The 15,394-nt window shown below is 44.6% G+C and overlaps 1 protein-coding gene across 1 annotated transcript in view; it reads right to left on the bottom strand.

Moving 5' to 3' along the window:
• The window catches only part of TGS1 (trimethylguanosine synthase 1), a 31,227-nt gene extending 19,015 nt beyond the window's left edge, over positions 1–12,212 (bottom strand). Inside the window, 7 exon segments of the mRNA XM_030012378.1 lie at positions 2,302–2,473; positions 3,437–3,523; positions 4,482–4,599; positions 6,027–6,876; positions 8,881–9,053; positions 10,921–10,985; positions 12,079–12,212. Of these exon segments, the coding sequence (XP_029868238.1) occupies positions 2,302–2,473; positions 3,437–3,523; positions 4,482–4,599; positions 6,027–6,876; positions 8,881–9,053; positions 10,921–10,985; positions 12,079–12,176 (1,563 nt within the window). The 5' untranslated portion in view covers positions 12,177–12,212.
• Positions 12,213–15,394: the final 3,182 nt, after the last annotated feature.

Consider the following 15,394-nt stretch of genomic DNA (forward strand, 5'->3'; position numbering starts at 1 on the left):
GGCTGAGCCCATCAGCGATGATGGTAGTGCCTCTGGGAGAACAGATTTAAGAAGGGAAAAAAAAGTTGCAGGGGGCACAGAAACGGCAGCCGGAGAGAGGAGTGAGAACATGTAAGAGAAACAGCCCTGCAGACACCAAGGCCAGTGAAGAAGGAGGGGCAGGAGGTGCTCCAGGCGCCAGAGCAGAGATTCCCCTGCAGCCCGTGGGGAAGACCATGGTGAGGCAGGCTGTCCCCCTGCAGCCCAGGGAGGTCCACGGTGGAGCAGATATCCACCTGCAGCCCAGGGAGGACCCCACGCCAAAGCAGGGGGATGCCCAAAGGAGGCTGTGACCCCGTGGGAAGCCCACGCTGGAGCAGGCTCCTGGCAGGACCTGCAGACCCATGGAGAGAGGAGCCCACGCTGGAGCAGGTTTTCTGGCAGGACTTGTGACCCCATGGGGGACCCACGCTGGAGCAGTGTGCTCCTCAAGGACTGCACCCCATGGAAGGGACCCGTGCTGGAGCAGTTCATGAAGAACTGCAGCCCGTGGGAAGGACCCACGCTGGAGAAGTTCATGGAGGACTGTCTCCCATGGGAGGGACCCCACGCTGGAGCAGGGGAAGAGTGTGATGAGTCCTGCCCCTGAGGAGGATGAAGCGGCAGAAATAATGTGTGATGAACTGACCGTAAACCCCATTCCCCGTACCCCTGCTCCGCTGGGAGGGGGTTAGGTAGAGAATCCAGGAGTGAAGTTTTGCCCGGGAAGAAGGGAGGGGTAGAGGGAAGGTGTTTTGAGATTTGGTTTTATTTCTCATTACCCTACTCTGGTTGATTGGTAATAAATTGAGTTAATTTTCCCCAAGTTGAGTCTGTTTCATCCGTGACAGTAATTGGTAAGTGATGTCTCCTGTCCTTATCTCAACCCACAAGCCCTTTGTTATATTTTCTCTCCCCTGTCCAGCTGAGGCAGGGGGAGTGATAGAACGGCTTTGGTGGGCACCTGGTGTTCAGCCAGGGTCAACCCACCACAGCTCCCTTTTTACAACATTTGGAAACAAGTTGTCTCTGGGAACTAGATACCAGCTGGTTGCAAAAGCAAAACTCCATAAAATCGACCCATAAATACAGTAAATCATTCTCAAGTAATATCTGAAATATAAATAGTCAGCCTTGCCACAGCACAGGTGACCAAAACTACTACTTTTTAATTAACTATCTTTTCTCCGATCTGCATTCAGAGAAGCTGTACTCTGCCTTTCAGGTTAGCATTACACAGGTAAAATTACCTTCATACATTAGTTGCGTCATCTCCAAGATGTACCAAATGGTGCACATGCTAAAGTGTTCTGCTGCACCGTAGAGAGCTCAACATTACATCCTAACCAATGTGCAGACACGAGTCCAAACTCTTCAAAGGCATATGCAGATGCTCACGTTTATGTTACGGTTGCTCTGAGCGGCACTAGGCCTGGGGCAGTTCCTTACCAGAAAGTCTGAGGAAATTTAAAACTTTTTTTTCTTCACATAATTAAAGCTGCCCTCAAACTATACTGGCCTCAGGTACAAGATGGCAATGGTCAAGCCTTTGATCTAAAATTATAGCAAAGGGACTGGAGTTCAATACAGTATGTGCTGTCACCACAGAACAGTGTTTTGCGCTTGGGTGTTAGGGAATGCCAAGCATCCCAGAAGGTGGCAAACTAACATTGAAAATCTGAGGTAACAGATTTTAAATCAGAGACTCAACTAAGAAAAATCTACAATGAACAAGTTTTTCTACTCATTACTAATTTCTGAGTTAAAAAAAAAATTAGCATAAAGTTATAGGTGAAAATAAATGCAGGTGGAGGTGTAAGCAAAAATGTTGATACAAGTTACTAAGAACACGTAGTTACATGAAATGCACTAACCTACACAAACATTTTTCTTTCACTGCTGAAATGCCAGCACTAACAAATGCTTTCACATGCATTTCAAAATCAGAGATTCTTTTAGTAACTACAGAAACCTACACACACCTCTAAAGGAATGATGCACCCAGATGTTAGGAATGACTTTCACATAACTTCACCATTAAGCTCGCATTCCTCTTGACAGATTGCCAGGAGTCCAACAATGCCTTTCCATATCCACCCTAACCTCACTACTCCTCAACTAAGCAAGGGAAAAAAAAAAAAAAAAGCAGTGGACTGACACTTCAAAAATGCCACCTACTCTGGGCAGTAAGTTTTTTTTTCTTTTTTTCGTTTTCATAATTCAACATCAGCTAAGGGAGCAGATAAATCTATGAATTATAGCAACACTAACAATTAAACCTACCTTCTTCAAAGTTTTATTTTTCTTGCAAGATGTTTCAGATTCCTCTGTAAAGAAGATGTGTGTGTTTTTGCTCTTCCTTGGTTTACGCATATCCAAGAATTTGGACTTGAGTTTTGCTTTTTTCTCCAAGTACTGCACACTTCGGTGGGTGAAATCTGGAATTCCACCATATCTGAAATTAAAAAAAAAAAAAAAAAAAAAAAAAAAAAAAAAAAGAAATAAGGACAAATAAGGACTTAGTTGGTTCATTTCCAATCTGGAAGCTTTAACATGAATGTTGATGTCTACAGGAAATTATTTAGACTAAATTATTTCTTTATGAGACATTTGCTCCAGTCTTAAAATATATGTCACTAGATGTAGCCGCAAAACAACATACCTTCATGAAAACTTTTAAATATTTTTATTTGAAACTGTTTACCTGACTTGGTTTTAGATTTCCTTTTTTAATTTTTTTTCTAATAGGTCTATAACTTTAGGTGGAAAGAATTTCCCAGACCAGCCTGAAGAACAGGAATTGAAAAACTATCTTGATTAGCAGAATAAAACATCTTTTTGGTGGCTGTAAAGAACCTCCAAAACAGCTACTTGCAGAAACGCTAGACCTAAGCTACAGTCCACCTGTGCCCTGTGAGGTTAATTCTACAGCACTGACCACCATATCTTTAGGTCATACCACCAAAAATGAAATTTCACTGGTCAACACCCTGGCAACACTTTATTAGTATAGCAACATTTTACTAGTATAAGGCAACCTCATTCCAATACGAAACAGCTATAAACTATGATCTAAGCTCACAGGACTACAAACTCGGAGGACCATTCATTGTCAGAGCCTTTAAGCTCTAATTTAAGTAGCTGATCAGCCATTTAACATTTACACAAGTGCAAGTACCTTACGAGTTACACTTCTGTTTCAAAGCGCTTTTATTGTTCTTTAATTAGTCTCTGTAACTTCGCATCTCTCTCTCTCTCTCTAGCCAAAGTATGACAGTTTTATTAAGAGCAGAGACTAACTTTGGGAATCATCTTCAAAAGTTTAACAGAATGGGAATGGAGATGAATGGTCTATTTGAATAATAACAAGAGAGCTGACTTGCAATAAAGATACCCCAAGTTCCTCATAAGCAATTACTTTTGTCCTGTGCCACACTTGAAACCCAAAACAGAGCAGGTTTCCTCAGGATCTTCCACTGGGTTCTCATCCACATCCAGTTCATGGCTAGGAAAAAACACAGATGACAGCGTTACTTACTGTAAAAAAACACTCTTATTTTACAGATAATACCATTAAGAAACTCATGTATTTAAAACATTTAAATGTGGGCTTTGTAAATTCTTCCACACACTGCTGAAACCAAGCAAGGCGGATAACACCAGCCTATTCATATGCATGAACACAAGCCTTTTTTTTTTTTTTTACCCAATTCACAGGATGAATGAAAGGGTTACAATATTCCAACTATTCCAAACAATCTCTTAAAATATTTAACATCAAGCTCTACATGGCACTGATGAAGACAGTGTTTGTTCACCCTATTTCCAAATTACCTTCATCATCCATTATGTTATCTATATTATTATCTATTATTAATGCTATGGCAACAACAAAATGTTAGAACAAAACCAAAGCTACATGATTAGCAGATAATAATTCCATTCATCCCTTCACCTTTGAGTTTGTAAATTTATTAGAGAGGAAGAGCCATCTCACCATCTTTGACACTATAAATTTTTAGAGAAGAAAGAAGAAGAATTTAACAAGGCAGAGATTAGCTATCTTATGATTGCCATAGCACTGAGCACTTTACTGGCAGCAAACAATTCAGTTAAACAATACAAATTATTTACTATCATTCTTGTATCATCTACACTAATTAGACCTAGATAAGCAAGTCGTCCTATCCAATTTAACAAACTTGTATACTTCAGTGGTGCAAGAATAGTACCATCACCTTGCACAGTCATCGAGGCCATACATTGTTTTCATAAAGCAACAGAAGAGAAGAAATATCCACTGCTTGTTGCCAGGTAAAGTGATAAGCAGTAATAGAAGAATATGTGGCTTTGTACTGAAGTTTTAACTCACAATCTCAATCAAACAAATAGTTACTATAAATCAGGAGGCTTCTGGACCCAGGCTTCTTGAGAAAAAAGCTAGTCTAAATTTCATGACTTGCCTTCTCTTGACTTTGGCATGTCTGTATTCAGGAGGCTCTTCATCCTCATCTTCATCTCGGTTATGAAGCAGCAACTGTTCTTTTTCATTTAAATTCGAGCTACATGACCCCTGTGAACCTAAAAAAGATAGATGAGATCCTATCTTCCTTCTGCATAAATTAATTCCTTATCTTCTTGTCCCCAAAGTACATCTGCAGCTACGGTTAGGTTGTTGTACATACCTGAATCTGACCAATAAGGCACAAGTGTCACACGCACATATCTGTACCCGTCTTTGAGGGACAACATACCAATACGAGCTTTCAGTATTAAGAGTTAATAATCTTAAGCAGGACCAACTTCAAATTATCTCAGCTCTCCAAGAAAAATAAAATGTCTACAAGGTACAAATTCAAACCAGTTTCTTCCTTGTGCGTAAATTTTGTTTCTATTCCATTAGCTACGCAAAGATATTCACATACATTTAATAACAGAGGATTCCAACACTCCTCTCATTTCTTCTTGGAAAGGAGATTTTTCCTTTCACCTCTCCCATTCCAACTCTACTGTAGGATCAAGATGGAACCACGCCTGCTTCTTCCTTCCTTAGAAAGTCACTAGCAGTGGACTCAGAGGTCTCCCACCAAACTGAAGTCCCAAGCTGCTGACACTTAACTCACTTGTTTCATCCCTCCTCTTCGGCAGGAGAAACCGTACCACAGTCAGGAAGGATGTTACACTGCTGCTTACAGCAAACGCTGCCAGGAAGAATGGGCAGGCAAACAAGATGGCTCTCTCCTTTCTCTGCACGCTGAACCGGGTGGCAAAAACGTCTCCAGCCCAGCCTTGTACCTCCGCACAGAAGCTCTCCCAGTAGCATAAGGCACAGCCACTGGCTTTCACTATACTACTACATTACCTGGCACTTTCACTTGTTAGCGCTAGCTGTGAACGTATGAATTGGGGGTTGTAAAGATGACTGCAGCTCACTGCGTAATTGATAACTTAATGCTGGAAAGGACCTCTGGAAGACATCTGGTCCACAGTAACACAGTACAATAAAACAAGTGTTTATTTTCAAGTATGGCATTTTTAGACAGAAGGCAAAAAAACCCCAACCCCAGAACTGCAGAACTATTTTTTTTCCCTCAAAAAGCTGTTCTTAAAATTCATGGGAACATCAACCTGAGTTTTCATTCATTTTAGACTATCAGTGAGAAAAGACTCAGCTGAATGACAGACCTGCAATACCAATACTAAGATAAATAAATAAATATGCACTAACAGTGCTCTCTCACCCCTTTCTGTAGTACATTTGAAGATTTATGAAGCACATGTTCTGTTAAAATCAATTCTGGCTGAAGAACACATTCAATATACAGGTTAGAGAGGAGAGAGATCATCCAGAGAAGCAGAGGGAAGAAAAAGCAATCAAGCATGCAGTCATTCCACTAAATATTTGATTGACTTTTTAAAAATGGCATAATACAGACATGCCCTTGTTTCTTATATATAACCACCTAGAGCAATTCTGATAGAATTAATTTTAGCTGATTTGGTATTACCTGACTGGTTAATACTTTTATTTTCACAAGATGCACTCCTTTTCCTGGTTCCTCCATCACAGGGCTCCTTCTGGCTTTCCCCATCAGATGAACTACGCTCTTGAAGACCTTGGTGGGCCACTGTTAGAGCTGCACTGCTCTGCTCCACTTCCTCCGAATTCAGATTTAAATTACAAATCCCAGAGATTATTTCACTGTGGGGCTCAACACTTGAAGGGAGCGTTTCCACACTTCTGGTGTTAGAGGGAGACAGCTCCAAGCTCAGCACTTCACTGTGTTCAGCCCCTGGGCTAACCAAGTCCATATTTCCCGAAAGACCTGTCTCCTGGGTAACCCCATTAGCTTCCACGTTGTCACCATGTGAGCTCTCAGTAGTCCATCCTTGACTTGTCCAGTACTGAAACTGTTCCCAGTAATACCAGTACAGTTCGCTATAATGCTGCTCCCACTCTTCCCTGGTGTCCGCATTATTCCAAGGCTCAGAGGCTGTGGTGGCCTCAGACGATAAGAGCCCTTGATGCTTCTCCAGCCAACTCTGCCAAAGAAGGCCCTCTCCGTACTCGCTCCAGTACTTCTCCCATTTTTCTTTAAGTTTGCTGGATAAAGCCTCATTTGTAAGACTACCTGAACTTTCACAGTTCCCTTCCCTTAAAACCTGAGGTTTGCTGCTCTTCTCACGTTGCTCTGTAGCTAGGGCCAGCTCACCAGAAACGGACTGCATACGACCACCACAAGCCTGATCCTGGCATTTCTGCCCCATTTTATCCTCATGTTTTTGCTCTAACTCCTTTTTCTTCTTTTTCTTTTTCATAATCTTCATGTTACTTCTCTTCTTATAATTTTCTGTTGCCTAAAATATAATAGAAAAACATACTTAGAAGTCTACAACATATATGCAGCCTTTTCTTGTTCTCTCTCCAAGCACATCTCTGTTTCTGTTGTAACCCTTCCTCTCACTGCAACCCTGCTGTTAGCTTTCTCCCCACAAAAGGCTGTAGGGTTTATGGGTCTGATAGGGCCCTGCTGCATAACTTTGGCTGACATTTCTGAGGAAGTTGTGAGGAAGAGCTGTGAGAAAGTCTATAGACAGACACACAAAAAAAGGCAGAATTACAGACAGAAGTGGGGCTGCCGAGAGGTCAGCATTAGCTCAAGGATTCAGACGGAAAGACATCAACATGAAACACTATAAAATCCTAAAGAGAGGCTGGTCAGGAATTGAGGGGTCACTGGGTTGAGCCCAACAGTAAAACAGTATCTCAGTAACATCAAGGACCTGTTTTAGGGGGCCATGGAGGCTGACCCTTACTGTTGCCTGGTATCCACCTGGCCAGCAAGCACTGTTCAGGTGTCTTACTAGGGTATTGAACATGTGATGCTCAACCTAACAGAATGTTCAATCCTTGCTATCTTTGGGTGCTTTAAACAAAAAAGCATTGCTTTATACTCATAAGATCTCTAAATCCTGCAGCTGAATCTCTGTATGTCTGAAGACACTGACCCAAAAGAGGGGTGTAATGTTCTTCCCATCCCATACTGATCTCCAAGCTGGCTAACAGAAACACAAGGAAATAGCCTCCTCTCCAAACAGGTGGACCTTTCATTTGTGCAATACAACCATTTCACTTGCCTACAACAAACTCAAGTCTAGTAGAACAGAAGACAGAAACCTGAAACTGAAAGGAAACACTAAGATAACTTGTTGGTTTCATCAAATACAACTCCACTTGTTTCAGTGCTTACAGATATAAACAACATAAAAACATCCAAGAAAAGCAAGTTTGTCTATCAGATAAATCTGCCAATTTTTTTCGTAAACTGCCAAATTAAGTTTGGCAGGTAAAAAGGCGGCGGTGATGAGGGACTACAACTCACATGGGCAAAGACTGCAAATGTACAGATATTACTCCAAATGCCCCAGCAGCTGCAATCTCTAGGTTTTTTGCATTCACAAATGCGTAAGGTGGACCATAAAGAAGTTAGGTTCAGAGAACTGCCATTAATCTTTCATCCACATCCCTCATAAGGTCATGTTAATACACACAGTGCAAAGCACAATGCTTAGTAGTAATCCAGTAGAACCATACAATATTTTCTCATTCAACTTATCTGCAGTATTACTATGTAGCAACAAAAATTGCATGTATCCAACTTTGAAGTTGGATGCCTGTAAGGTCTATTTACATGCCATCAATTAAAATCATGTACAAGTTTCTCCTATTTATTTACAAATTAATCAGGTCAGAACCATGGAGTGCTCTGCACAGAAGTACTCTCTCACTGCCAAGGAAGTCTGTATTGCATAAGGTGGACAATGTGGATATCCTACTGCCTTTTTCTCATCTGTGAACAACTTTAGTCTTCCTCTAAAGCCTAAATGCTCCCTATGGGAAGCAGAGCACCCGAACCTCACTCCTGCCCTTTGGAACAGCCTGGCTTCATGAGCTGCAAGGGGCATCTGAGAAACTAGCTTTTTACATTAGTATCTAAAGCTAAATAGTTAAAGCAGACTGTGTGAACACACATGCTCAGATTGGACTGTACTAGTTGTCCTGATGCAGACCATCAACATTACCATGGCTGTTTTAAACTGGCACTCTCTAGTAGCAAGAGGAACATAGATATGGAAGCATAAAGCACAGCCTGACCCTGTTTAGTCAAATTGGCAGGTGGATCTTACAAACTGCGCACACCATGGTGCTGTATGTTGTTACAAGTATGCGAGGCAGGCAGCTTAAAGCCAGCTCAGATACGTTTCCACGAACTGCAATCTCAAAAATAACTGAGGAGCAGACATGCCCCTAGGTCTGGAAACACAAAGCAAACAGAACAAATAAAGCAAAGAGAGATTTACCACAAAGTCCCTGTGGGCTGACTTCCCACCAAACTGAAGAGGCAATCCCATACTCTTCATAAGCTCAGCCTCCGAGTCTAGTTCAACTTCTTCCAGGTCGAGAGCATGATCAGTATCCACCTTTAATGTCACATTGGGACAATGGTTTTCCTCCTCAGACGCTTGTTCCTCCCCTGTTAACAAATTATATTAAGTGAATATAATCTGGTTGTGATACCTCAAGACAACAGCACGGCCTACAAAAATTAGCAGAACTGCCTCTTAAGCTTCCTTTCCCATTTAAAATTTTCGTTGTAAGCATCTTATTTTCCACATAACTATCAGCAGGAAGTGAAATCTAACTTCGACAGCCAAAACACTGCACTGGGTCTGGCTGGGATGGAGTTAACTTTCCTCACATCAGCCCGTATGGTGCTGATTTTTGGATCTGTGGCTAAAACTGTGTGGATAAGACACCGGTGTTTTGGCTATGGCTGAGCAGTGCTTGCACAGCATCACAACTTTCTCTTTTCCCCACTCTGCCTTCCCCAGTGAACATGCTGGAGCGGGCAAGAGATCGGGAGGGGACACAGCTGGGACTGCTGACCCAAACTGGCTGAAGGGATAGTCGATACTGTATAACGTGATGCTCAGCAATAAAAACTAGGGTAGCAAGTGTGGGTGCTTGGGGTTGACCCACCACAAACGTTCACCTCAATAACTTGCAGAGCAAACTGCAATAACGCCCAGCAAACAACAGCAAAATTAGTATTAGGAAAAGAAAATTCTTTACAGGACCTCGTTTGGCATGTATCAGAGCAAGCTTAAAATACAAGGAACTGCTGGTTTTGTTACAAATCTTTCCAAAACACACTAACAAAGATAATACAATTTTACAAAAATGTAACGTGTGAACTACAGAACATAATTATCTCAGAAATAACTGATCAACTATCGAAACACTGCTTCCACATCTATCAAATTTTTAAGCAACATCATATGTATATAACATGACAAATACCACTGAGAAAGTAAGAACTGTATATTGATGAAACTTAATGAAATACAAAAGCGCTTGACACAGTTGATAAAACTGAAAAAATTAAGATTTTTTTTTTTTTGTCAGGATATATTTACTGCCAAATTATCACATAGCACAAGACTCTTCTGTTTTTAACTGATTACTCTCATCACAATTCAGTCATATATGCATAAAAACATGGTTTACATTCTCCTTCTTCACTCCATTCACACTGCCTCCATCTGACCTGTGCTATTCATTCTCAGCTTCTATGGACGCTCCTTTCTGTTCAGACTCTCTCCTTTCAAATCAAGCTATTATATGAAGCTGGAGCTAGCAAGACAGCAATGGAAAAATCAGATACCAAAGGAATTATGTTCAGATAGGCATGTGTGGGGAATTCGTGAGGATGGAGCAAGGGACTGATGTTGAATTTGCCAGAGCATGCACCATGATTATTCCTAAAATACGAGCAAGTAGGGGGAGACTTACTCCTCTGGTCCTCCTCATATGATTCCTCATGTACATGCAAATTGTGATTTCCCCCATCAGGGCTACTGCTTCTCTACTTCTGGCCCAGCAGATTAATCACCAACAACTAATGTCCTAGGCTGGGGTAGAGGCAGCAGGACAGTATTACTCCCAGGCAAACATCTAGGATTTGCAGACCATCCGTTATAAAATTGATTTTGAGCTAGGGAAGTTGTAGCTACGATTTGAGAGCAGCTCAGACACTTGTGAGCTAATCTGCTCTGTGCACCAGGTGGAGATTATGTGAGCTGGTAAATCTGTGCAAGCCGGAATAAGCATCGCACCCGGTTTGACACAAACTTCCACATCAAGATTATAGTAACTTGAAAGTTATGCTAGTGCTAAGCTATTATTCACATCAATCCCCATAACAAAAGTACTGAAAAACAAGGCAGAAATAAGAACAAAACTATGGGTTAGCAGTTATACAGTCCTACTGTACCTTAAATAACCACACATAACTCACTTTACCTGCACATCATATTGCACAGTACGTTTTATTACCTTACCTGTACTGCCATTGTCATCTTTGATGTAAAATCCTTTTAATCCCAGTTTATATAATTTTCGATCTCTGTAAAAACAAAGAGAGACATTGACGCAGCAGCTCATCATTAAAATGAATTTTTTTCTACAGTAGAACTAATCATTCAGTGGAACAACCTCCCCAGGAAGACGGTAGAGTCCCCCGCGCTGGAAGTTTCAAGATGCGGCTGGGCAGGGTGCTAGATGACCTCACCTAGGGCCCCTTTCCCACGCAACGCTGGCCCAGATGATCTTTTTGCGGTCCCTTCCCACCCGGGCTGCTCTGCGATTCTAAACACAGGAAGCAAAGAAAAATACGAAAAAGGCAGCACTTTAAAGCCTGACGTGAAAAGCCTACACGAGGTATGTTCGGAAAACGTTGCTGCTATGCAGAACACCCGGGAATTCAATTTTTGGCCCACAAAACATTCTGCTTAAGTGGGTGGAATTTAGCGCCTTCAGTGCGAAACTGCGGATATTTCAGCCACCGCCCGACGCTGAAGGCACCTCACCTCTGCAAGTGCCTCAGCTAAACACGGAGCGTGTTTAACACCAAAAGCTCCGGTAACGGCCACGGCCACGTCCTCGCCTCCCAAACCACCCGTCTGCGGCAGCCAGCCAGCCCGTCAGCAGCATCTCCCTTCATCCTCGCCCCCCCCCCCCCCCCGCTTTGAGAAACCCGCCGCTCCCCTCCGGCTGGGGGAGGCTCCGGGTCCCCCCGCGCCCGTTTGGGGACGGGAGCAGGGGACCGGGGGCGCCCGCCGGAGCCCCGGCCGCGGAAGGCGGGGGCGCCGCCGCCCCAGCCGGGGACAGGGCAGCGCGGCCCGCGCCCCCCGGGAGGGAGCGGGCTCCGGCCGGCGGGACGGCTGGTGCCCGCCGGGCCGTGCCCGCCCTGGCAAGGGCCCCCCGCGGGAGCCGGCGTTTGGGTGGGCTTTCCCCGCCCCCCCTCCCCTAGCCGGTATGGTTTGGTAAACACGACCTACAGGGACCCTTTTGTGCACCTCCCCCTGCTTGCAGCCGCCACGGCCACGGCCGCAGCAGCACGGCCCTTCCCCGCACCCCCCCAGCGGAAACCTCTCCCGGCCGCGGGGGACGCGGACACGCGGGGGACGCCCGCTGCCGGCGGCGAGGCCGCTACTCACTCGACGAAGGCGCGGGAGCAGAGGCAGAGGATGGCGCCGGCCGCCCCCGCCCGCAGCAGCAGCTCGGCCACCAGCCGCCCCCGCGGGTCCTCCACCATCCCCGCGGGAAGACCCACGCCGCGGCACCGACCCGCCGCCGCCTTCCGCCGGAACTGCCGGCAGCGCTGGGCCCGCCCCGAGCCCGCCCGGCTGCGGCCCAGGGGGCGGCCCGAGCCGAGCCGCGCCGAGCCGAGCCCAGCCCAGCCCAGCCCAGCCCAGCCCAGCCGCGCCGCCCGGGAGGGGGCGGCCCCCGCGGGGGTGGCGGGATCTCCGCAGCCTCCGCAGCCGAAACGGGGGTTCAGCTTTCAGCACCCCGCTTTGCCTGTCGGCGTCCCAGGCTGCGCAGTAGCTGGGCTTTTGGGAGCTGCAGTTGGGGGTGCCTGTGTAAATGCAGCCGTAGTTACAGGACTGCTGGTGCTTTCCGTGACTCCCGGCGAGGAATACTTGCATCTCGGTGGTGTTCAGAGCGGGGAGAAAAGAGGGGGGGAAAGGACGCCGCGACAAAAATCTGCCACGGAAGATACCGCAGCGGAAATCTGAGTGGGAAACAGGAGCGGAAAGCCCGAGCAAAGCGTTTGGAGCAGTGACTGGAGCAGAAGTAACAGGAGAGCTTAACAGGAGGAGAGAACGGGGGCAGGGCGGGCAGAGGGAGTCGAAATGAAAGCACAGCCCGGTGAGCAGAGCGGCCCGGGCGAAGGCAGGGCGAGGCGGCGGGCTCGGGGTGACGGCTGGGGGCAGGCAGCGGGGACGGCCTTGGGGAGCAGCAGTGAGTGGTACGGGACAGTGAGACAGGTGACTGTGTTCTGCTCGCAGACTTCTTCCCCGTGGAGTCCTGCTTCAGGCACGGGATCAGGTATAGCCTGGGGAAACATCCTCGTGGAGTGCAAGAGACGGTTTTATTTGGGAGAGCTGCTGACCCGTTGTGAGGGTTGGAGGGCGTTTAGAGTAGGAGGTTGGTAGTAGGAGAGGGGGGAAGGTCCAACGCTGAGCAGAGCACGGGATGCTGCCCTGTAGAATTAGACTTTATCCTTAGCCTCTGTTGCAGAGACTTTGTATGGTGTTGCACGTGGTTTGAGAGATTTCCTATGTAAAACACGGAGTGATGGACTATTCAGCTCTAGTTAGGTTATTCACAGCTTATCTGTAAAATGCGTGAAGTCCAGGTCTCTCCGAAGACCACTACAAAGTCTTCCTAGACATCACTGGGACAGTATTTCTCAGATAATAATTATGGACTTTGTGATGTCTTCTTACCTGCTAGCCTGCCTACTGGACACTGGGAGAGTATTAGAAAGAAGTGCATCGTACATGCCTGCCCTGCTTTTAGGCCCTCTGCAAGGTGTTTGCTTCTGACAAGCTGGGATACCGGGCTTTACGTTAGCTGCATTCAACACCTGATGTGCTGTGCAGTTTGTCTGCTGTGCTGTCTCATTCTGTTTGCATCAATACATTTTGGGCAACAAGGCTATACAGCCTCATGAGGATGCAAGATGTCCTCAGGATTTTTAAGAAGTTTCAGGTAGGAAATATGCAAAGGGGAGTTTGGAGGCAGAAGGACTGTTCAGGTGACAGTAGCACAACTACCATCCAACAACAAATTCCATCCACTTACAAAAAAAATTTTAAAAATTAATTGTATCCTGAATCACGCACCATCTTACGTCTGATATAACAAAAAATATTAAATGCCACCATTAGTCAGGACTTGTATATATCTATCGCTACAGTAATTCAATACTTGAGAAATACAGGGAAAAATTACACTAGTTCTAGCACTCGTATGGGTATAACTGCATCTGCAATTAGGATGCTACATCACCTTCGTATTTTGAAACTGAAAATGCAATAAAATAAAAATCTTTCAACACAAATTGTTTAGCAACAGCCAAATGCTGAGTGTATAAAAGTTGAACTGTGAATTGCAAAATATTTTGAGAATTATTATACTCCTTCTCTTAGGGAAACAATACTACAGTTCAAGTGAAATGTAGAGAATGCTTTTGTACAAGAACAAGATGGCTGTTCTTTTATAAAATCCAAGCCTGATACCCTGCAGCCCCCAGGAGCAGCCACCAGCAGGTACAGCTAGGCATATGTGAGAATGCCTCCTAATACTCCTCCATTCCCTAGCCATCTGCAGCTGATGGCATATGGTTTCTGCCTGTTTAGTAAGACAGTAGATTTCTCCTCATCATACTTGTCCAGTTTTCCCCTGGACCCATCATCTAGCAGTGAATTGCACAGGTCTATCAGCTGTTGCATGAGAAGTCACCTTTTTCATTTTGAACGTGGCTTCTCCCAGCTTCAAGTGATGCTTCCCTTATTGGAAGAGTAGGTGAGCAATTGATCCATACTCAGCTGCTGTGCTGCTGGATTTTATAGCTGCCAGTCATCTTCCTTATAATCTCTCTCTTTTCCGAGTTGACAAGCCCTGGCATATTCAATGTTCCTTCTCTGGGAGCAAGTCTATACCTCTGGTTTTCCTCCTTACTCTTTTCTGACCTTTTTCTAGTTGTACTATACCATAGTAGCAGTATCCCCTTTGGACCACAACTGCGCTGATAGGTCTGACCTAGGGAGGGCAGCGCACTTGTTGGAGTGTGATTTTTTAGCAGACATAATTTTATGCAATGTGTGTAAAATAGAAGATATTCTCTTACTTGCTCACATAATTCTGAGCTCCAGCTTACATGCGCATTTCCCTTACCATGTATGAGAAGTGCTGGAGAAATAAGGCAAATATTTCTGAGTCAAGCTGGGGTTTATTATATGTTTATGTAAGAACTTACAGAGAAGAATCTTCACTGTTTTCTTGGAGGAAATTATAGGATTATAAAGGTATCTGAATATAATAAAAACGCAAGTCATTTATCAATGTCTTCATTTATAAGCAGATGATAAGATTAAGAACAGTATTTAAACAGTAAAATTTTCTAAGTTACGTGTTACAAAAGCCAAATAATTCTATCATTTTTCTGTAGTGGATAAGCTGAGAGAAATACTTGCGAGTGTTTAACTCAGTGTACTGTATTCTCTCGTAGCAGGAAGGGATATGTAGACCTGAATGCCATACATGAGAATCTCTAATCTCTGCAATTTATGTATCGGAAGAATTGAGTCAGCTGAAGTATCTGGATGACTTTCTGCAATGTGTGCCCTTGTTCTGGCTGATCCAAATGCCAGTTATAATGCTCTTTGTACCTGAGGTTTTTCTGCCTGGTGTTCTGTACCCTTTCAGTCTTTTGCTTCACATTTACAAGAGAAAGGATGGCTTGAA

Source organism: Aquila chrysaetos, chromosome 4, assembly GCF_900496995.4.
Source record: "Aquila chrysaetos chrysaetos chromosome 4, bAquChr1.4, whole genome shotgun sequence".
Taxonomy (NCBI): domain Eukaryota; kingdom Metazoa; phylum Chordata; class Aves; order Accipitriformes; family Accipitridae; genus Aquila; species Aquila chrysaetos.